This window comes from Mobula hypostoma, chromosome 4, assembly GCF_963921235.1.
Source record: "Mobula hypostoma chromosome 4, sMobHyp1.1, whole genome shotgun sequence".
Lineage (NCBI taxonomy): Eukaryota > Metazoa > Chordata > Chondrichthyes > Myliobatiformes > Myliobatidae > Mobula > Mobula hypostoma.
Window position 1 is genome coordinate 119,061,401 of NC_086100.1, and position 25,104 is coordinate 119,086,504.

General features: G+C 40.4%; 1 protein-coding gene and 1 long non-coding RNA gene across 4 annotated transcripts in view; one reads left to right on the forward strand and one right to left on the reverse strand.

Moving 5' to 3' along the window:
- The window catches only part of naf1 (nuclear assembly factor 1 homolog (S. cerevisiae)), a 227,405-nt gene that overhangs the window by 13,745 nt on the left and 188,556 nt on the right, over positions 1-25,104 (reverse strand). For all 3 annotated transcript variants that reach the window (XM_063045031.1, XM_063045032.1, XM_063045033.1), the window contains exon 7: positions 17,708-17,759. In XM_063045031.1, the coding sequence (XP_062901101.1) occupies positions 17,708-17,759 (52 nt within the window). The remainder of the gene's footprint in view (positions 1-17,707; positions 17,760-25,104) is intronic.
- On the forward strand, positions 22,901-24,296 carry LOC134344902 (uncharacterized). Its single transcript, XR_010017559.1, has 3 exons — positions 22,901-23,010; positions 23,147-23,318; positions 24,186-24,296. It is a non-coding gene; the product is annotated as an uncharacterized LOC134344902 (long non-coding RNA).

A 25,104-nucleotide genomic window follows, 5' to 3' on the forward strand; every position in this document is an offset into this window, starting at 1 on the left:
GTTTCCTCCCACACTCTAAACACGTACAAGTTAGTAAATTAATTGATCACATGGTGTAACGGGCAGCATAGGCTCATTGGGGCGGTAGGGCCTGTTAACTTGCTGTATCTCTAAATAAATAATCTCTTTTCTGGGTTCAAAGACGAGACCATTTTTGCTCATTTTGTAAACATGTAGCTGGCAGTGAGTTTACTGGATAGTGTTAAAAATGCTTGAAATGGAAGGTGTTCCTTAAATGCACTTTGTTAAAGGCTCCTAATTTTATGATGTGAAGATAAAGCATTTTCCTTTTCAGGGAAAGGGTCATTTCTACAGTAATAGTCAACATGCCATCATACAACACTTTGTAAACAAGGGAGGGTTGCAGCAAACTGTTTCATCACACAGCAACAGTGGAAATGACAAAACATGATGCTGTTCCAAAGTGGAGCATCCACAAATAATATCCCAATATTCTTAAGACTGAGGTAATTTATGCTCTTTAAAGAAGATAAAGAAATAGTTTGGACTGTACTTCTCTGTAACCATATTCATCAATGAAGATTCAGACACCATTACACGCAGGTTGCATCTATTAGTACCATTAAACATAAAACGTTTCAAGCAGATAAACATCTCAAGGCAAATTTGATGCATATACAGCAAACCAGTTATAACTTTGTTGCTGAAATGCTTTCCACAAGTCATTCTGCGCTTTCACGGTTAATTCCAGTCAAGACTGTAAGACACCTTATACAGTTGCTTTCAGACACCATGTTCTATCCAGTCTATAATGAGCAACATTACAACACTATCATTACGGAAAAACATTATGGTAGTCTAAGCTGACACGGAAATGAGCGAGTATTGTGTTATTATTATTATTATTATTCAGGTGAGGCAGATAGCTAAATGAAATGACAATTATTAAATGGTTATTACAGAACTTGTCAAATTGCTCAAGTCAAATTATTTTGCTGCTGCATTGATCAACATTCAGGCGGAATTAGAATCAGGTTTAGTATCACTGGCAAATGTTAAAGTTGTAGTACATTGCAATACAGAATAATAAAAAACTATTAATTACAATATGTGTGTGTACATACATATATATATGAAATGTAAATTACGACAAATTATATTTAAGAAACATCTAGATACTGACAAGCTGCAGCACCCCAAACATCGAGAGCAATTTACAAGTAATCTTGATGACGCACCGGCGTCCCGTAGGCCTCTGAATGGGAACAATATCATATCGATGATACAAAGATAGGTGGAGGAGTGGGCAGTGTTGAGGAAACAGAGAGCCTTCAGAGAGACTTAGGTAGCTTAGGGGAATGGGCAAAGAAGTGGCAAATGAAATACAATGTTGGAAACTGTACGGTCATGCCCTTTGATGGAAGAAATAAACAGGCAGACTATTATTTAAATGGGGAGAGAATTCAAAATGCAGAGATGCAAAAGGACTTGGGAGTCCTTGTGCAAGATACCCTAAAGGTTAACCTCCAGGTTGAGTCAGTTGTGAAGAAGGCGAATGCGATATTGGCATCCATTTCTAGATGTATAGAATATAAGAGCAGGGATATGATGTTGAGGCTCTATAAGGCACTCGTAAGACCACACTTGGAGTATTGTGTACGGTTTTGGATCCTTATTTAAGAAAGGATATACTAACATTGGAGAGGCTTCAGAGAAGATTCAATATGATTCCAGGAATGAAAGGGTTACTGTATAAGGAACGTCTGGCAGCTCTTGGGCTGTATTCCCTGGAGTTCAGGAGAATGAGGGGGGATCTCATAGAAACATTCCGAATGTTAAAAGGCCTGAACAGATTAGATATGGCAAAGTTATTTCCCATGGTAAGGAATTCTAGCTCAAGAGAGCACAACTTCAGGATTGAAGGACGTCCATTTAGAACTGAGATGCGGAGAAATTACTTTAATCAGAGGGTGGTAAATCTGTGGAATCTGTTGCACCAAGTGGCTATGGAGGCCAAGTCAAAGGGTGTATTTAAGGCAGAAATAGATAGGTTCTTGATTAGCCAGGGCATCAAAGGGTACAGGGTGAAGGCAGGGGAGTGGGAATGACTGGAAGAATGGGATCAGCCCATGATTCAATGGCGGAGCAGACTCGATTGGCCGAATGGCCTACTTCTGCTCCTATATCTTATGGTCGAATACAATACTCCAGTGATGAAATCAAAAACGTTAGCCCTTGGACCAAAAAAGAGAGCTCATCAGGATTAGTTTGATGAAAATATCACCAGGATACTGGAAGAGAAGCAGAAGGCATTTCTTGCATGGCAGAACGTTCCTTCCATTCCGAAACATGATCACTTCAAAGGCATGCACAAATGGCACTACGCAGAATGCAGACTGAATGGTGGGAGAGAAGGGAGGAGGCGATCCAGTGCTAAACTGACACCAAATACGTTAAGATGTTCTTCAATGCCATCAAAGCAACCTATGGATCACACAAGCCATGCACCACACGCCTTCTGTCAGCAGATGGCACAGTCCTGCTCAGAGACAAAAACGCATTAACAGCAGGTGGAGAAAGCATTTCAGCAACACTTTCAACAGGCCTTCTACTGTAGACCAGGCTTCATTCAGTCAGATCCCCAAGAAACACACAGCCATCAGCCTCGACCTCCCTCTTACATTTAACTTCAAACAGTTGAGGTCAAATAAACCCTTGCTTGCTTAAATTCTGAAAAGGCCCCTGGGAAGGATGGAATCCCTACCGAGATCTGCAACTTAATGGGTCTAGTTGAACTAAGGACCTTACATGACATTCTGATGAGCACCTGGGAAGATGAAGACATGTTCAGTGAATGCAGACACACTTTGATTGTATCTCCTCTCAAGAACAAAGGCAGCAAAGGGAACTGTGGTAACTACCATGGCATCTCGCTGCTGTCGACTGCCGGGAAGATCCTAGCCTGCATCATTCTCAGCCCTCTAATCATATCAGAGAAGAACCTGCCTGAGTCACAGTGCAGGCTCCACCCCTGAAAAAGCACCATTGACATACTGTTCACAGTCCATCAGGTTCAGAAAGCTGTATCGAGCAGAACCTAGAACAATACATTGTCTTCATAGATTTAACCAAGGTCTTTGACACAGTTAACAGAGAAATGCTCTGGGCAATCTTGTTGGAGTTGGGATGCCCACACAAGCTCATCAGTCTTACTCGCTTCTTCCACAATAAGGCTGGCCACTTCCTCTGAAATGGGGAAACCTCAGAGCCCCAAATGGAATGAAGCAAGAGTGTGTGCTGGCCCCCATGCTGTTCAATCTTTTTCTCCCCCACATGTGTACTCAATCACACAGTCACAACACAGGGTGTATTACAGTACAGACTTGAAAGATCATTGTTTGATCTGTGTCACTGAAAATCCAGATCTAAGACGGATAAAAGAGTCATCCTCAAAGTACTCTGTGTGGATAACTGTGCTCTAATGGCCAGCAAGGAGTCTGATCTGCAACTGGCTATGAACTGGTGTTTGTTTGGCCTCACCATCGGTCTGGACAAAACAGAGGCCTTATTTCAGCCTGCTACTGTGCCACCTCCCATCACGATTGAAAGCACAACACTGAGGGTAGTAATGTCATTTAAATACCTTGGCAGTGTCATCTCCAGTGATAGTTCCTTGAATAAAGAAATCAATGCCAGGATTTGCAAGGCTTGCCAGAGCCTCAGCTGCCTGCGATCATGTGTGTTAAGTCAGCATAATATCTGGATGTCCACTGAGATCATTTTATACAAGGCTGTTGTCTTCACTGGCCCCTTGTATGGTGGTGAATTGTGGACTGTATACAAAATGCAACTCAAAACTACTGGAGCACTTCCACATGCGCAGCCTGAGATCCATTATGGGAATTTGCTGGCATGAACGTATCACAAACCTGTGAAGTCCTCAATAGGGCAAAGACTAAAAGTATTGAAGCCAAGATCCTGAAAGCACAACTTCGTTGGACCAGACATGTTATGCACATGGAGGTCTCCAGACTCCCTAAGCAGCTGCTCTATGACCAGTTATCACGGGGAGCAGAAACTATGGAAGACCTCAAAAGTGGTTTAAGGACTGGACAAAAGTCAGTACTGCTTATGGTAGGCTTGCTTCAGGGTATCTGGAACATAGGGCATGAGACAGAACTATTTGGGACGCCTTGGTTAAACTTACTCACCGCAACTTAGAAGACAGGCATTGTGCCCGACAGAAGAGGAAAGCAGCAGCAACAGCCATGCCTACAGAATCAGGACAACTCCCTTGTTCCCACTGTGAATGGCTGTGTCATTCAAGAAATGGCCTCTTCAGTCATCTTCAAACACACATCAGGTGAGTTGCGCAAACACAATTGTCACTGTCAACATCAACTGACAACCAAAATTTACATAAGAAGTGCAAAAAAAACGGGGGAAAAGTGGCGCAAATTTTCATGGGTACAGTGTCCATTCATAAATCTGACGGCTGAGGGGAAGAAGCTGTTGCTGAAACATTGAGTGTCTCCCTTCAGGCTCCTGTACCACCTCCTTGATGGTAGCAATGAAAAGAGGGCATGTCCTGGGTGATGTAGGTCCTTAATGCTGGATGCGCCTTTTTGAAGCATTTACTTTTGAAGGTGTTCTTAAAGCTGGGGAAGCTAGTCTCCATGATGGAGTTGCTGAGTTTACAACTTTATATGCACCTTTTCTTGATCCAGTGCAATGGCTCCTCCATACTAGAGAATGATGCAATGAATTAGTATGCTCTCTATGGTGATAGAGGCCCTCCGTTAGATTTGGTCGACCACAAGTCTTGTGTCCCAGCTGTCTAGGTAATGTGTAAGCCAGTAAGCAAGCCAGGGCAGTACAGTACGGAGAGCAAGCAGTTGTCTGTATAGCAGGCTCACCCTCTCCATGCTGCTAATGAATCCAAAAGAACGCCAGAGACCGATACAGTTTGGCACCAGTAGTTTCACAGGAGTTACAAGTCAGCGTTGAACTCAATATTGGACTGCCTTAGGGTCTTCAGCTCCAGATTTTTCCTCGCTGCTTACTCCCGAAGCCTTCCCCATGAGTGGATATAGCCACAAGGCAACAGAGATTTGAGATCAGAGATGTCCTTCCCATAGATGAGTTGCCCACCATGGCTAAAGAGCCCAAAGCGACTGGTTTTAAGGCGCCAGAAATCTGCCTTTGCTCCTTCTATCGTCAGCAGAAACAGTTTGGCCAAACTTAGTATCTAAGCCATACATAAAGGTCAGGAGCTGGACTTGGTTGTCAGAGGCTACTTGAGACACATACCATTGAGAGGTAGTGTGAACTTATTCCCACTACAACCTCTCCAGCTATAATAACCAACATACTACATGGTACATCTGTAGAAATTTGCGAGTGTCTTTGGTGACATACAAATTCTCCTCAAACCCCTAATGAAATATAGGCGTTGTAAAGCTTTCTTTGCAATTGCATCAAAATGTTGGGCCCAGGATAGATCTTCAGTGATTTTGACATTTAGGAACTGGAAACTGCTCACCCTTTCTACTTCTGATCGCTAGATGAGAACTGGTGCGTGTTTCTCGACTTCTCCTTTCTGAAGTCCACAATCAATTCTTTGGTCTTACTGACATCGAGTGCAAGGTGGTCGTTGTGACATCACTCACTAGCTGATCTATCTGGCTCATGTACACCTCCTCATCACCATGTGAAATTCTGACAGTAGTTGCATTGTCAGCATACTTAGAGATGTCGCTTGAGCTGTGTCTAGCCACACAGTCGTGGGTGTAGAGAGTATAGATGTTGGGCTGAGCAAAGCACACATCCTTGAGATGCGCCAGTGTTGATTGTCAGCGAAGAGATGCTATTTCTGATCCACACAGATTGTGATCTTCCTGTGAGGGAGTCAAGGATCCAGTTGCAGAGAGAGAGGTACACCAGGTTTTGGAGCTTGTTGATTTAGACTGTTAATCAACACTGTGGAAAGATAATTTGTATAGGGTGCTAGCACACACACAACTGACTATAACTGCCTAACATCCTGCAATGCATTTGAATCCAGTTCACATTTTATGAGGCATTTTAAGATGTCTTAGACTTGATAAGATACTATACAAATGCAAGATTTTCCTTCAACATAAGACCTATGTCCCTGATAAATGTTTATTTCTCTGACTAAAATTTCAGTAATAAAAGAAAATCTTTATTATTTTAAAATCAATTTTGATAAGGCATTACCTCCAGCTTTGAAGGTTTTATGGCAGTAGCTAATTCAAATCACCTCATGATATTTAAATGACATAAGTAACTCAACTCATATTAGCTCATCTTGGTTTTTCTCCTCCATTTTTAACTCAACCCCTCCTCACCTCTCTGGAAGTGGAGATGTCCCCAGCCTGACCCGCCCGGACATGTCTTTCTACTCTGCATTTCACAATTACATTCTTTTGACCATGTTTTCACTCGCAAACTGCTCCCATTCACTCATGTACCAGGTGACCTTACAGATTACCCCCAATGTCACTTTGGTTTTATCTCTTAGACACATCCCCACCCTCTCTGCAGTGAAAGATACTTCTCTTCTCTCCTTCTGACAGAGGCTCTTTGAACTGAAACAGCATCTCTGTTTTACTTCCCACATAGGTGGTCTGATCTGAGCATCTTTGGTCTTCATATCGTTTCCATTTCACACACTGCAAGTAAACAACTAGTAATCTCTAGTGTAGAAGTTCCCAACATTTTTTATGCCATGGACCAATACCATTAAGCAAGGGGTCTGCGAGCCTCAGGTTGGGAACTCCTGCTCTAGGGGAACAGCTGGCATTGCTCCTCTATGGAGCATTTTGAGCCTGCAATCTTATACTATGCAAATGATTCTTAAAGATTAGGCGGAATTTATTTAGCCAGAGGGTGGTGAATCTGTGGAATTCGGTATATTTAAAGCGGAGGTTGACAGTTCCTTGATTAGAAAGGTTGGCAAAAGTTATGGAAGAGAAGGCAGGAGAATGACGTTCAGTGTGATAAAAATCAGCCCATGATAGAACGGTGGAGCAGACTTGATGGGCTGATGGCCTAATTCTGCTGTTATGTCTTGTGGCCTTGTGTCTTTCAGTTTTGATTGGCTTTGACATGGGACAATGATTTGTTGATGCTTGCTTAAGCATTGAGTGGATACTTGTTCCATGTTTAATTTTACAAATGTAATTCCACTAGTGCAATGTCCAAGAAAGAAAGTCCATAACCTTCCTTTCAGAATAGAAACAGCATTGAAATCCCTAACAAAGACACGGCCAAATTTAAAACTGTCATTTGACAATGTGGTTTCCTCTCATATCCCAAAAATTCGAGGCTTTGGAGGTTAAATGACCCCTGTAAATTGCTATTGATTGTGAAGGGAAGTGATGAGAATGTGTAGAGAATTACAGTTACAAGAAAAAGTTTGTGAACCCTTTGCAATTACCTGGTTTTCTGCATTAATTACTCATAAAATGTGGTCTGATCTTCATCCAAGTCACAATAGTAGACAAGCACAATCTGCCTAAACTAATAACACACAAACAATAGTACTTTTCCTGTCTTTATTGAACATATTATTTAATCATTCATAGTCCAGGCTAGAGAAAAGTATGTGGACCCTTGTATTTAATAATTGGTAGAAGCTCCTTTAGAAACAATAACCTCTGCCAAACATTTCTTGTAGCTACTGATCAGACTTGCACAATGGCGAGGAGGAACTTTAGACCATTCTTCCATACAAAACAGTTTCAGTTCATCAATATTTTCCGGTACCTTGAATAAAAGCCCTCTTCAGCTCATGTCAATTGGGTTAAGGTCTGAGTTGGCTATTCCAAAACACAAATTTTAATATTTTTTAAACCATTCTGTCGTTGATTCACTTGTGTTTTGGATCATTGTCTTGTTGCATCATCCAACTTTTATTAAGTTTCAGGTGAAGGATCGTTACCCTGACAATTTCCTGTAAAATGTCTTGATACAATTTTGAATTCATTGCTCCCTCAATGACTGCAAGCTGCCCAGGCCCTGAGGCAGCAAAGCAGTCCTAAACCATGATGCTCCTTCCACGATGCTTCATAGATGGAATGAGATTTTGGTATTGGTGTGTAGTGCCCTTTTTCCTCCAAAAGCTCAACTTTTGTCTCATCTGTCCACAGAACACTGTCCCAGAAGCATTGTGGAGCATCCAGGTGGTCTTCTGCAAACTTGAGACATGCAGCAATGTGTCCTTCCATGAACACCATTCTTGTTCAGTGTTTCTTCTTAGCAGTGGACAGGTGAACAGAGACTTCAGCAAGTTTTAGGCATTTCTGCAGGTCTTTTGCTGTTAATCGGGTTCTTTATCACCTCCTTCAGCATTGCACATTGTTCACAGTGTACTCAGTACTGACAACAAGAAGTACAATTGTTTGTGTTACTAGTTTAGGCAGATTGTGTTTGTCTATTATTGTGACTTAGATGAAGATCAGACTACACTTTATAAGTAACTAATGCAGAAAACCAGGTAACCACAAAGGGTTCACAAACTTTCTCTTGCATTTGTAAAAAAGGCATCAATGAGGGATTAGTGTAATTAGGTGGTTGACTGTTGACATGGACTCAGTGAGAAAAGGGCCTGTTTCCATGCTGTTAGCTCTGTTCACCAGGCAAAATTAAAAACCAGCAAACTGGAGATCAACTGGGAGATTGAGAAGGAACTTTGACGTTTCAACTCATTCTTCGCCACTAATTTAAAAGTAGTTGGTTTTAACACTGAGATTTCTACCTGTTTGGATTAATTCCTATTATGAAATTACACTGAATTACTAACACCCAGAAACAGAAAATTAGCTCTGAAATCACACAGGTCAAATTCATAATTGTAATACTAAATGAATAATTAGCACACAAATCTGATATCGGATTTGGCATAATGCAGAGTCACTGAACAAACCTTATAACTGTCAGCACATTTAACATTAAAGTGGTTTTTATTCAGTAGGAACACCAGAGGGCTTTTTTAAACAAGGGAACTACCATATCTGTTTCACGAAGACAAAAGGTTGCTCCTTTTCCATGTACAGTGTTTGACTGGCAGAGGAATCAAAAGCTTTCAATATCTAGATTCTGGTAAGGGATCATTAAAACTTCGAACAGTTATAATAGGAACTGACTACCTTAATTTTCCATGCCAGTTAATACTCTGCTGACACGTAAAGAAATTTAGATCAAAAAGAGCATTTTTTTTCCACTAGTACCTGGAAAAAAAGGTATAATTTTGTAATAGGATTCAATTTGAATGATCCATGTAATTAAAACAGAGGTTTCAAATACCTACCTCATCAAGCTTGACTGAGTAAAATGGCATAATTTCTGTTGAACCCCCTGACTTCACTCTTATGTAATTTCTTGGCAAATCCAAAAATATAGATACCAATATCAGACCAATTGAAGAGAACACTGAGAAAATCCAACAGTCATTTCCAGAAGGTAACTATGTTCCTAGAAAACTGTAGTAACTGGAGAGTACAATAATTATATCAATAATTACATGCACCTCTCTGACTTCCATAATATGCAACTCCATTAATGACTCTGGAATTAATTCACGCCCCCTTGAATGTTTATAGAAACTCATATTCATTCCATACTCTGACAACTTATTTCAGAAAACTAAAAGTGGGTCTTATGCCTCAGCATCCTCTCTAATCTATCCAATTAAAAGCTGCACTTTGATTGCATCCCATTCTGTCACTTTGAAATTGACCCCAAGTTCCTTGTTTATCTCAAAGCCTCAGGTAATGCAACTATCACTTTGTTTTATTTGAAAACATAAGCCTTGAGACCCTGGACACCAACCATATAGACTCGTACACATTACCAGGCAGTTCTATCACCCACCAAGGAGCCTTGAGAAGTCAGTTCTCTGTGCACTAGAAGTGCCCAAGGTAAAGTATTTGCATTACATTTATCTAAGTAAAAGCTGATAAAAAAGACCCAAATCATTCTTACCATTAATTTTCTTATTTACTGGGATCTTACAGGTAATCTCTAAAACTATTCTAAAAGTTGCCATACAACCTTAGTGTCGGTATTTAGTGAACAATAACAGATATCCATGCAGAACTGCACATGTAGTAATAATTACATTTCAGGATAATGCATTATCAACCTAAAATCCTACAAGTAACAATCCTATCATTTGTGTGGGAGCTTGATGAAATTCCCAGAAGTTTCTTAAATGTTGACATACAGTGCCTTGAAAAGTATTCAGCCCTGCCACTATTTTCATATTTTACTGTCTCAGTTGCTAAATTTAAAATATATTGAATAAGGATTTTTGAGCTAATCTACAAAACATCATGTCAAATCAAAAGAAAAATGTTTTAACCTGTCAAGAATTTACTAAAAATTAAAAACCAAAATTGAGAGACTGAAAAAGTATCCATCCCCTTTGTAATTATTATGGTAAATTTCCTCAGGCACAATATATCTAATACCTTACTAACTCTTCCAATTTGTTGATGTAGAAAATTGGAGGATCACCTGTTTTCAATGAATTCATAAGAATCAACATCCCTCTCTCTGTGAGGTCCAACAATATAGTATATTTTCAACAGACAAACCAAAATAAAATCCTGAATGTTCTTTTGTCAAGTCAGAAAAATGATAACAGAGAAGCACAAAACTGGAAAAGGATACAAGACCTTTTCAAAGGCACAGAACAGATCTCGGAGCTCAGTGTAGTCCATCATGAAAAAGTGGGAAAAAAATATGAAGTCACAGCTATCTTCCCTGGGTCAGGCCACCCCTCTAAACTTAGTCACCAGAAAAGAATGGCACTTTTATGACAGGCTACTGTGATGCCAATGGTCACTCTGAGTGAACTGCAAAAGTCAGTGGCTGTAACTGGAAATGAAGTTCATGGCTCCACAAACCCTAAAGGCCTTGCACAAAAAGGGTATTTATGGAAGAGTAGCAAGGAGGAAACCCTGGCCAAAAAAAAGCATATTTTTGCCCATAAAGACTTTGCAAAGCAGCACTTAAAAAATACTGTAAAAATGTGGAAGAAGGTCTTGCGGTCGGATGAGACTAAAGGGGAATGTTTTGGCTTCCACACTAGCGGTACATGTGGGGTAAATCTAATACTGCAATTCAGCCAGTACACACCCCCCTACTGTAAAGTATGGTGGAGGTAGCATCATGCTATGGGGATGCTTTTCAGCAGCAGGGACTGGAAACCTGGTCAGCATTGATAGGAAAATAAATGCTGCTAAATACAGAGAGATTCTGGATAAAAACCTACTAGCCTCTGTCAGAAAGCTTAATCTGGGGAGTAAATTCATCTTTCAGCAGGACAAGGACCCAGAGCAACAATGAAGAAGACGAATGCAATTGAGTGGCCCAGTCAGAATCTTAACGTTAATCCAATGGAATATCTTTGAGAAGACCTCGAGACTGCAGTCCACCGCCACTCCCCAGCTAACCTGGCACAGCTTGAACAATCTTACAAGGAGGAATAGAAACATAGAAAACCTACAGAACAATATAGGCCATTCGACCCACAAAGCTGTGCCAAACATGTCCTTACCTTAGAAATTAACTAGGGTTACCCATAGCCCTCTATTTTTCTAAGCTCCATGTACCTATCCAGGAGTCTCTTAAAAAACCCTATCATATCCACCTCTATCACCATCACCAGCAACCCATTCCATGCACTCACCGCTCTCTGCATAAAAACTTAACCCTGACATCTCCTCTGTACCTATTTCCAAGCACCCTAAAACTGTGCCATCTCATGCTAGCCATTTCAGTGCTGGGAAAAAGCCTCGGACTATCCACACAAACAATCCCTCTCATCATCTTATACACCTCTATCGGGTCACCTCTCATCCTCCGTCGCTCTAAGGAGAAAAGACCAAGTTCACTCAACCTATTCTCATAAGGCATGCTCCCCAAATCAGGCAACATCCTGGTAAATCTCCTCTGCACCCTTTCTATGGTTTCCACATCCTTCTTGTAGTGAGGCGACCAGAACTGAGCACAGTACTCCAAGTGGGCTGACCAGGGTCCTATATAGCTGCAACATTACCTCTCGGCTCCTAAACTCAATCCTACGATTGATGAGGCCCTCTTAACCACAGAGTCAACATGCGTAGCAGCTTTGAGTGCCCTATGGATTTGGACCCCAAGATCCCTCTGATCCTCCACACTGCCAAGAGTCTTACCATTAACACTATATTCTGCCATCATATTTGACCTACCAAAATGAACCACCTCACACTTATCTGGGTTGAACTCCATTTGCCACTTCTCAGCCCAGTTTTGCATCCTATCAATGTCCCGTTGTAACCTCCAGCAGCCCTCCACACTATCCACAACACCCCTCAAACTCTGTGTCATCAGCAAATTTACTAACCCATCCCTCCACTTCCTCACCCAGGTCATTTATAAAAATCACAAAGGGTAGGGGTCCCAGAACAGATTCCTGAGGGATACCACTGGTCACCGACCTCCATGAAAAATATGACCCGTCTACAACCACTTTTTGCCTTCTGTGGGCAAGCCAGTTCTGTATCCACAAAGCAAGGTTCCCTTAGATTCCATGCCTCCTTACTTTCTCAATAAGCCTTGCACGGGTACCTTGTCAAATGCCTTGCTGAAATCCATATACACTACATCTACTGCTCTACCTTCATCAATGTGTTTAATCACACCCTCACAAAATTCAATCAGGCTCATAAGGCATTCGCGGCCTTTGACAAAGCTGTGCTGACTATTCCTAATCATATTATGCCTCTCCAAATGTTCATAAATCCTGCCTCTCAGGATCTTCTCCATCAACTTACCAACCACTGAAGTATGCCTCACTGGTCTATAATTTCCTGGGCTATCTTTACTCCCTTTCTTGAATAAGGGAACAACATCCGTAACCCTCCAATCCTCCGGAATCTCTCCCGTCCCCATTGATGATGCAAAGATCATTGCCAGAGGCTCATTTTGCTCCATCACACTGTGCAAAGCTAATAGAGACTTATCCAAAAAGACTGCTGGCTGTAATAGCTGCAAATTATGGCCTAACTAAGTCCTAAGCAAAGGGGAATGAATACTTTTGAAGTGCTGATATTCCAGTGTTTAAATTAGTTTTGCATGCTTTAAAATTTTCCCTAAATTTGGGCTCCACTGCGGAAAAATGGAACATGTTATTCAAAAATAAAAATTCTCAATTAAATTGATCAAAATTCCTAGTTGTAATACTCATTTATGTGAACAAAGGCACTGTATACCATGCTAACTGGACTTCAGCAAAAGAATGGAACTATGTCTATGGTATACTTTTCCAGAGATCACAATGCATCCTGTGCATATTGATCAAGACTGCATCTTCTTATATCCTGCCTCTAAATTAAGTCAAACTAACAAGTCAGTAATATTCCAATCCTGTCACATTAAAAGTAATCACAGAAGCAGTAATTTACCATTATGTATTTGAGATATTGAAGGAAACTGGAGCACCCAGAGGAAACTTGCACGGTCACAGAGAAAATGTGCAAAGTCCACAATCCTGTCAATACCAGGGTCGAACACAGATCCCTGGAACTGTGAGGCAGAAACACTAATGGCTGCATCAATGTGCTGCATTAGCAGCCGATATTTTTGTTTTAAATGTGTTCTTCCATTAGCCCTGGGGAAATAAATGCCTTACACAGAAAAGATAAATAGATGCTGCCTGGCCTGCTGAGTTCCTCCATGCGTGTTGCTTCAAAGGGTTCTGTTTGGCAGTTAGAATTTGCAGCCACTACGATACAGTCAAGGAAAATTTCAGAAATTATAAATCAAAGATCACAGAATTAATGATAAAATAGATATCCTATCCTTGGAATCCAATCTATAAAGAATCTGCACTCTATGGGATTCTAAACAAAAGCTTCAATTCGATGCACATAGCAATTTTTGATTGGAGTACAAAAAGCTTTAGCATTACATCCTCTAATCAAGGTAAAGTATTTATACGCAAACAACCTTCCTTCAGTTAGTCCTGACGAAGGGTCTCGGCCTGAAACGTCGACTGCGCCTCTTCCTATAGATGCTGCCTGGCCTGCTGCGTTCACCAGCAACTTTGATGTGTGTTGCTAAAGTATTTATATATTGGAAAACTAACTGATAAGTTCATCTTACCTTGTTAAAAATTGTCAGATGATACTTAGTTAATGCATTTCAATGTAGTGTTTCATAATTTTAAATCAATTGATTCCACTAGTGCCCAAAATTAATTTCAAAAAACTGTGTACATAAAAACATTGATCATTGAACTAAGGTCATTGATGTTTAAGCCACATTGTTATTCCTTTTATTGAAGTGAGACACAGGAATCTAATTTTTTTAATACTGCAAATGGAAGTTGCAAATTCAAACCATTCCATTAAGCATAAACGAGTACTCGTTATTCTATTCTGAAAGTAAAAGATGAAAGCATTAAACTTAAAACAAAATGCACAGCATGCTAGTTTCTGCAAATGTTTCTTGTAATGGTGCAAGCAGAATTTAATTTTGAAGCCCTATCATGCATGTACTGAGTTTTCTAAATTTCCGTATGAGATCATTAGATGAAGGAAAAAGGGAAAATAATTTTGAATGAGAGAAATCGCGTACTTATTATGAAGAGTAATATCAAGTGAGGAAGAATTCCTTAATGTTTATTGGGGCCTCATGCTGAAACTATTGCTATATTGAATATTTATTGCTATAAAGAACAATTGGTAAAACCAGGATTCCTGTATGGTTCAGAGACATGGACTAGCTAAAATTGTACCTAAAGCTACCACTTTCCTTGGAAGCTTAATCCATATATCTATTATCATATATCCACATATCCTTTTTCCCTCATATCCTGTTTAAAGTTTTCCCCTCTCCCTTGACTCATAAAGGTAAGCACAGTCAGTGAAGCTGCTGCCTCACTTCTACCGCAGCCCGAGTTCGATTCTGACCAGTGGTGAACCCCATGTAGAGCTTACGTATTCCCACTGTGACCATCTGGTTTAATTGTTATACCAAGGACATACAGATTGGTAGTTTAAATGGCCAATGTAAACTATCGCCAGCATGAAGATGAGGGGTCGAATCTGTGCAGAACTGATGGGTATAAGAAGATAACAGATTACAGGGAAAAAGCTGAGTGTGTTGGGAATGGGACTGCAATTGCCCTGTGACAGCACAAACTTGATGGTTCAAAACAGTCTCCTACATTGTAAGAATAATATGGAAATATAGAAGGATGACTGGCCTCGAGTATGCTTTGTAATTTAGTAAGATCATGGCTGATTTAATACTGCCCTCAACAATAATTTCCCATTCAATCCACAAACCTCCTCAAACGCCTCATGGTCTAAATGTCTGTCAACCTGCACCAAGAGTCGATCCAGAGTCTGACTCTTCAACTCTCTGAGGTACAGAAATCAAACAATTGATTTGATGCACCCTCAGGTTCTGAAGGAAGTAGCTGGGGAGATTGCAAAGGCATTAACAATGATCTTTCAAGAATCGATAAGACTCTGGCATTGTACTGGATGACTGGAAAACTTCAAATGTTACTCCGCTATTTAAGAGGGTGGGAGACAGCAGAAAGGAAACTATAGACCTGTTAGCCTGACATCAGTGGTTGGGAAGTTGTTGGAATCGATTGTTAGGCATGAGATTACGAAGTACCTGGAGGCACATGACAAGACAGGCCAAAGCCAGCATGGTTTCCTGAAAGGAAAATCCTGCCTGACTAACCTACTGCAATTTTTTGAGGAAATTACAAGCAGGGTAGACAAAGGAGATGCAGTAGACATGGTGTACTTGGATTTTCAGAAGGCCTTTGACAAGGTGCTGCACATGAGACTGCTTAGCAAGATAAGGGTCCATGGAATTACAGGGGAGTTACTAGCATGGGTGGGGCATTGGTTGATCGGCAGAAAACAGAGAGTGGGAATAAAAGGATCCTATTCTGGCTGGCTGCCGGTTATCAGCAGAGTTCCACAGGGGTCGGTGTTGGGACTGCTGCTTTTTACAATGTATGTCAATGATTTGAACTATGGGATTAATGGATTTGTGGCTAAATCAGCTGATGATACAAAGATAGGTGGAGGAGCGGGCAGTGTTGAGGAAACAGAAAGCCTGCAGAGAGACTTAGATAGTTTAGGGGAATGGGCAAAGAAGTGGCAAATGAAATACAATGTTGGAAAGTGTATGGTCATGCACTTTGGTGGAAGAAATAAACAGGCAGACTACTATTTAGATGGGAAGAGAATTCAAAATGCAGAGATGCAAAGGGACTTGGAAGTCCTTGTGCAGGATACCCTAAAGGTTAACCTCCATGTTGAGTCGGTGGTGAAGGCGGCAAATGCAATGTTGGCATTCACTTCTAGAGGTATAAAATATAACAGCAGGGATGTGATGTTGAGGCTGTAAGAGGCACTCGTGAGACCACACGGAGTATTGTGTGCAGCTTTGGGCTTCTTATTTTAGAAAGGATATAACGACATTGGAGAGGGTTCAGAGAAGATTCACGAGAATGAAAGGGTTACGATATGAGGAACATCTGACAGCTCTTGGGCTGTAGTCCCTGGAGTTCAGGAGAATGACAGGGGATCTCATATAAACATTCTGAATGTTAAAAGGCCTGAACAGATTAGATATGGCAAAGTTATTTCCCATGGTAGGGGAGTCTAGGACAAGAGGGCACGACTTCAGGATTGAAGGTCGTCCTTTTAAAACTGAGATGCGGAGAAATTACTTTAGTCAGAGGGTGGTAAATCTGTGGAATTTGTTGCCACGAGCAGCTGTGGAGGCCAAGTCATTGGGTGTATTTAAGGAAGAGATAGATAGATTCTTGATTAACCAGGGCATCAAAGGGTATGGAGAGAAGGCAAGGCAGCGGGGATGACTGGAAGAATTGAATTAGCCCATGATTGAATAGCAGAAAAGACTTGATGGGCTGAATGGAATACTTCTGCTCCTGTATCTTGCGGTTTAATTCATAACCAGAGAAGAAATTTCGTCTAATCTCTATTTAAATGGGCAACTCCTTATTTGAAATCTATAGCCCTCTAGTTCCAGGTACTCCCAGTACAGGAAACATCCTCTCAGCATTCACCATGTTAATCCCCCTCAGATTTCTGTACATTTACCTCTCATCCTTCTATACTGAAATGAGCATGACCCCAATTTCTTCAACCTTTCATCACATATCAGCCCTTTAATACCATGAATATACCCCTCTGGCTGCCTCCAATGAAACACATCCTCCATATAACAGGGAAAACCAAACTGCATGCCATAATCAAAGAGGGTCATCATAAGTGCACTCTGTAATTGTACCAAGACTATTTGTATGGAACATATCCCTTGCAATAAAAGCCTGCAAATATTTGAGAGATTAGTTACAATCAAACCTGGTGATAAGAAGAGTAGTGCAATCTCTTGCCTCTGCTGTTTGACTCATACTAAAGTACCTACAGGAAATGTTCATGTTTTTTCAGGGCAGGGATCTAGCAACAATATAAGAATGTATAATAAACTCACTGAATGTTTACTTAGTTGGACTCCCTCATGACAGCTGTTCAAAGCTTACAAAAGATGGGATCTGGGCAAACAAAGTACATGGTGGCATTTTCATTCCTTCAGTTTGAGCATTACGGTGTTCAATGAACTGAAAATACATTGCTCTGCAACTATGGAGAAAAACTATCAACTGGAACCAACTCACCTCAGGTGGGGGCTCCTGGTCATTTCTCCATGACGCATCTGAACCTTTCTGTCTGTTTAAAAGAAAAATAAATACAGTCAATTAAAATGCTCAACATAGCTATTCATACAAGAACAAAAGCTATAGGAGCAGAATTAGGCCATCTGGCCCATAGAACCTGCTCCGCTATTTCATCATGGTTGATCAATTTTCCCTCTCAGCCCAATTTCCTGCCTTCTCCATGTATCCCTTCACATTCTGAGTAATCAAGAATCTATCAACCTCTGCCTTAAATATACCCAATGATTTAGCCTCCATGGTCACCTCTTGCAATGAACTCCGCAGATTAACCATTCTCTGGCTAAAGAAATTCCTCTTCATCTCTGGTCTAAATGGACATCACTCTATTCTGAGGCTATGCCCTATGGTCTTAGACTCCCCCATTATAGGAAAGATCCTCTCGACATCCACTCTATCGAGGCCTTTCAACATTCGACATAATCTTTGACAACTAACAACCATCCACTATAGAGCTGAACTTAAATAAAGGTTTCCATTTATAAAGAATGCACCATGTTCTACCACAAGACTTGCTGAATTAAGAGTTCACAGTTCTTTAGAGAATTGCTTGTTAAAAAGGGGCAAGGAATCAGAACTACAAGCAAGAAAAAAAAACAAGCACATCTGCAATAAACCAAGAGCCTGCTTCCATGGTGAAAGATTTAATTAAACTCCCTTAGGGACATACTTTTTCCAACACCTTAACTCCCCTTTAAACACAGAACTGATCAAGACTCATAAAATATTCATTCCAAATAGAACTTCGAAAGAAAAAATTCTTGCTTGTTATTATGAAGATGTAATCCATGCGTGACAAATAATGTTGATAATATAAATTTGCATTCATGCTTATTTCCAAGTATATTTAAGTGAACTTTTAGTTTTGGAGAAAGAAAACTAGTTATAAGATTTGCATAAATTAAATAGTATTTACTTTTAAGAAATTTGTTCAGGATTATAAGAAAAGAAGTGCAAAATAGTCATGATACAATTTTATTTCTATTATGGTCTATAAACTTGCAAAGGAGGGGAACCAAATCCACTGTACACTATAAAATTTGAAATCACTAATACAGCTATTTTCTAGAATCATACATGTTACAGCACCAAGAGACCATTTGGTCCATCACGTGTGTCAATTGTATACACAATCTTGCACTCTTCCCAAAACACTAAAAAAAAGTCTTCCTTTCTTCTCCTCATTAGCTTTATCAGGAAGTAGTTACTGGTTCTGCTTCTTCTGACAGCAAATGTGATGCAGACTTACCAATCCACAAAGTTTGTGCACAGAATTTATAGCACAGATGCAGGTCGCTCAGTCTAAGCCAAACTTCATTAAACCCAACCACTACTCTCTTCCCTCCTTCCTATTTGTCCTTGTCTAGTATCTCTTCAACCACATCTGTTTTATTTCCTCCAGTTATCCCCAAGGCAGCACAGATTGCATTCTTACCATTCTTTAAGTAGTTAAAGCTGTGCAGTCATCTGCAAACAAATAGTCAAAAGAATAAAAGCAGATTTACACTGCTTTTCTTTTCTCTCTCAAGGGCAAAAGTATCTTTCCATGCATGGGAGGGTTACAGCTTTCCAAGTGCTATCCCCTGGAACTATATGTAAAATAATAATGCAAGGAAGAAATAGGCTAGCTGCTTTTCTTCAGGCTGATTGGCACTAAGTCACTGGTGGCAGTTAACAACTCTTTAAATACCCCAGCACAAAAGGAGCTATAGGTGTTGTCTGCTATGCTAGGGTAATCACAGGTGAGATGCCACCTCAAAACTGTGATAAATGTAAAAATATGATTATGGAGGATTAAAAAGTCAGTTTTTAAAACAACTTTAGAAAACCATCTAAACAGTTACCATTCTCCCCTTCAGGTTCCACAGTCCTATAAACAAGCAGAACAGTAGTTTTCTGGATGACTTCTCATCTGATAATGCCACAATGAACAATTTACAATTTCAATTTTGCTCTCCAATTTTGCTATTTTAAAACCAGCAGTTATCTAGATTGGATGCCAGGTAGTGATTTCCAGAAACCTTGCCTGCAGCTTTTATATGACTAAGTTCATCTTCTTCCCCTCTTTGGCAGAATTGTAAACCATTTTATTTTTAAATAGGTTGATATTTCTTTTCCAAGAACAACATGAATTTCCTCCATATGTTACTGGATTGAAATTAAACCTAACAACTGTCAGCATAAGATTGATGTTTGTTCATGCTGCCACCCTTACTAAGGACTCTTATATTAGTGACCTAGTGCTGGAAGGATTATCATGAGCATATTTAAGTGGAGGGTGTTAAATTAATACTGAAACTAAATTACTTGTTCAAGCTCTGCTGTGAAGCAAGTTTCACATTGAACATGTGTGTTTTACAGACTTTTCAAAGTGAAAATGCATAAGCCTAATTTGCAGATAGCACAGCCAGTAACTAAACAAGAAAATACATTTGGTCTAATCAGAGATGGCACAATATCACCTGGTTCTCCCTCCCTGCCACCACCTGTTACTTCAGACACCACCTCCTCCCTCCCTGTCTTCTACCAGAGTCAACCATCATCATCATCAGATTATTTTAATGTCAAGTCTTTAGATTAATTTTCAATGTATGTTTTCAGTGTGGTATATCTCTTTAACTTCAAGTGTTATTTCAATCTGGCCTATTGCATTTAATTACAGTTATCACCTATTGCTAGTAATATTACTGTTTTATTAATGCGCAAAATCTGATCACTGCAAATTAAATACATTTTGAGAGGTTTTTGAATGTTAGGACAGTCACGTTTGTATGATGAAGTGGACACCCTTAAGACATTTTGAAGCACTGATGCTTGTATTAGAGCTTATGAAAGTAGCACTTCTTACAGAAAGAACTGATGAATTATTCACTTCCTGACAAAAACCCTTTAGACTTTAAAAGAAAATGAATATTTAATTATTACAAAAGCTTGAATTATTTACATTTCATCATCAATTTTGTTTCTTGTGCATACCTTAGCAGTTCAATAATCCTCTCCAATTAGTTATTATGGTTAGAGACAAGAGACCGCAGCTGCTGAAATTTTGGGCAAAAAGTAAACTGCTGGAAGAACTCAGCAGATTAAGCAGCATTTGTGAAAGCAAGGAGGTAGTAAACATTTCAGGCCAAGATTCTGCATCAGTAAAGGGATGATAGCCAGTATTTAGACTTCGTCATATCACCCTGAGGCATGACGTGGTCATTCTGTCAGAAACCTCAAAGTAGGTGGTCACAGTAGAACTGACAATTCCTAAGGAAGACCGGATTGAGGAGGCATTTTAACGTAAGAAAGCCATATACCAGGTGGTGGTAAAGCAGTGTCAGAGACAGGGGTGGAGGGCACGATGCAAGCCTATAGAGGTGGGTTGTAGAGGTTTTGCTGGCTGCTTGCTATGCAGAACCTACTCCCTCCTAGGCATTACGGGGGTTTGCAAATAAAAGAGACACCAGGACTGCCACAGAGGCTGCTAAGCAAGCCTCCAGATGGCTATGGATCAAGAGGTGTAACCCATGGACTGATGCTGCTGGAACACAACCCAGGGCCTGATTAACCCTGGCTGGATCACCTGCGTGAGAGTGTCTGATGTTGCAAGACCCAAAACACCCAATGACTCCAGGTTACATCACTGATGATGTGTCACAGTGCATGCTGAGGATGTTCTACGAGTCTGTGGTGGCCAGCGCGATCATGTTTGTTGTTATGTGCTGGGGCAGCAGGCTGAGGGTAGCAGGCACCAACAGAATCAACACACTCATTCGTAAGGCCAGTGATGTTGTGGGGATGGAACTGGACTCTCTGACAGTGGTGCGCTGAAAAGAGGATGCTGTCCAAGTTGCGTGCCATCTTGGACAATGTCTCCCATCCACTACATAATGTACTGGGTGGGCACAGGAGTACATTCAGCCAGAGACTCATTCCACCGAGATGCAGCACTGAGCGTCATAGGAAGTCATTCCTGCCTGTGGCCATCAAACTTTACAACTCCTCCCTTGGAGGGTCAGACACCCTGAGCCAATAGGCTGGTCCTGGACTTGTTTCCTGGCATAATTTACATATTACTATCTAATTATTTATGGTTTATTACTATTTAATTATTTATGGTGCAACTGTAACGAAAACCAATTTCCCCCGAGATCAATAAAGTATGACTATGACTATCTTAGTATTAGCTTCGTAGTGCTATTTGGGATTCAAAATAGATTGGCATGAGGATGGGAAACAAAGCACTAGGCCAGAAAGCAGATTGATTCAGAGGAACGTAGATGTCATAACCAGTAAGAACAGGCAGGAGCAAGGTTATAGACACAATGGGATGGTGGGGTTGGGTTGAAGTGTGTCTACTTTAATGCTAAGAATATTAAGGGTAAGAATGATGAATTTGAAACATAGATCAGTAAGTGAAACTGTGATGTTGCAATCATAACAGAGACCTGGTTGAGAGGGGGACAGGACTGTATGTTTAATGTTCCAGAGTTTTAACATCTTTAGAAAAGATAGAGGAGACAAGGTGTGCGGTGGGAGAGAGGACGATGCACTATTAATCAGGGACAATCTCATTGTTGCACCTGAAAGGTGAGTAATGGAGGGTATATCCACTGAGTGTATATGGGTACAGATCAAAAATAAGGAAGGTACAATTACAGTCTGATGGAATAAAATTAGTGACACCCACCAAGAGGACAATAAAGAACAGACAGGAAGGCAGGTTAAGGGACGGTATAAAAACAATAGGTTTGTTGTAGTGGGTGACTTCAACCTATGCAGACTGGGACCTTCTTAATTCAAGAGTTTTATATGGGGCACAATTTGTCAGATGAATATAGGAAAGATTCATAAATCAATATGTAGATAGTCCAGAAGAGAAAGGGCTATACTGGACCTGATGTTGGATAATGAACCTTACAAGGTGACAGGCTTTCAGTGGAATTACAATTTGGGAAGTTATCACAACTCCTTTAGATGGCTACAGGCAAGGATAAGCATAAACCGTAGTAGAGTATTAAATTGGAGCTACGTAAATTACAAGAGTATTAAGCAACAATTAGGGAGATGTAAATAGTAACAGATGTTTTTGGGCAAGCCCACATCTGACATATGGAGGGCGCTTAAAGATCAACTGCACAGAGTACAGGACAGCAATGGTGGTGCAAGAAAGTTTGTGAACCATGTAGAATTTTCTCTATTTCTGCATAAATGTGATCTAAAGTATCAGATCTTCATGCAAGTCATAAAACTAGATAAAGGTAACCCAATAAAATAACACAAAAAAATTATACTTGTTCATTCATTTATTGTGAAAAATTATCCAATATTACATGTATTTGTTGGAAAAAGTATGTGAACTTTGCTTTCAGTAACTGGTGTGACCCTCTTTTACAGCAATAACTTCAACCACATGTTTCTGGTAAATGTGGATCAGTCCAGCTCATCGGCTTGGAGGAATGTTAGGCCATTCCTCCTTGGAAAAGTCCTTCAAATCTGGGATACTGATGGGCTTCCTTGCATGAACTGCTTGCTTCAACTACTTTCACAATATTTCTATAAGATTAAGGTCAGGATTTTGACACAACCATTCCAAAACATGAATTTTCTTCTTTTTAAACCTTTGTTGTTGAGTTACTTTTGTCTTCCTGATCATTGTCTTGTTACATTATTCAGTTTCTATTAAGCCTCAGGTGAAGGACTGCTGTCCTAACATTCTCCTGTAAAATGTCTTGATACAATTTGGAATTCATTGTTTGCTCAGTGATTGCAAGCCGTCCAGGCCCTGAGGCAGCAAAGCAGCCCCAAACCATGATGCTCCTTCCACTATGCTTCACAGTTGGGATGAGGTTTTGGTGTTGGGTGTGCAGTGCCCTTTTCCCTCCAAACACAGCAATGTGTATTTCTGCCAAAAAGTTCATCTTCTGTCTCATCTGTCCACAGAATGTTGTACCAGAAGTGTTAGAGAACATCTGATCAGGTCTTCTGCAAACTTGAGAGGTGGTGCAATGGTTTTTGGAGAGGAGTAGTTTCCTATGTGATGTCTTTCCATGAACACCATTCTTGTTCAGGGTTTTTCTTATAGTGGACACATGAACAGAGACTTTAGCAAGTTTTAGAGATCTCTGCAGGTCTTTTGCTGTCACCCTCCTTCAGCCTTGCATGTTGTGCTCTTGGTGTGATATTTGCAGGATGCCCACTCCTAGGGAGAGCAGCCACAGTACTGAACTTTCTCCATTTGTAGGCAATTTCTCTTAGTGTGAGCAGATGAAAACACAGGTCTTTAGAAATGCTTTTGCAGCCTTTCCCAGCTTCATCTATCTTCATAGTTGTTCTCTAAAGTTCTCTGAAAGTTGTTTTGATCGAGGCATGGTGCACATAAACAGATCTTTCTTGAGAAGAGCAGATTCTGACTTTGTGTCTTTTTTTTTAATAGGACAGTGCACTTCTACAACCCACACCTCCACTCTGATCTTGTTGATTGGAACACTTGACTCCAAATAGCTTCTGTAGAAGACATTACCCGTGAGGTTTATATACCTTTTCCAACAAATACATGTAATATTGGATAATTTTTCTCAATAAATAAATGAACAAGTATGATGCTTTTTGTATTACTTATTTAATTGGGTTCTCTTTATCTAGTTTTACGACTTACGTGAAGATCTGATCACATTTTAGGTCATATTTCTGGAAGCTATAGACCAGTCAGTGGTAGGGAAATTACTGGAGAGGATTCTTAGGGATTGGATTTATAAGTATTTGGAAAACTTTGTTACTTGGAGAGGACATCATTGAGGGATCATGTACTGAGTCAGTGTGGGTGAAAGTCAGAACTGGAAGGGAGCAAGCACTACTGGGAGCAGGTGAAAGTCAGAACTGGAAGGGAGCAAGCGCTCTATTGGGAGCAGGTGAAAGTCAGAACTGGAAGGGAGCAAGCACTCTATTGGGAGCAGGTGAAAGTCAGAACTGGAAGGGAGCAAGCACTCTATTGGGAGCATTCCATTGATGCCAATAGCAACAGTGATACTGAGGAGTAAATTGCGAGGCAAATTTTGGAAAGGTACAAAAATAACAGGGTTGTTGTCATAGGTGATTTCAACTTCCCTAATATTGATTAGGAAAGGTTTGGAGAGAGTAATTGTAACTCCCTGACCTTTACCATAGCTTTTGACAGGGATAGGAGCAGATGCTCTCAAAAAATATTTAATTGGAGGAAGGTGAATTACAATGATATTAGACAGGAACTTGGCACCATAAATTTGGGAAGAACCATACTCAGGGAAATGCACAATGGAAATGTGGAGGTTGTTTAGGGAGATCATGCATGGGGTTCTGGACAGGTTTGTCTCATC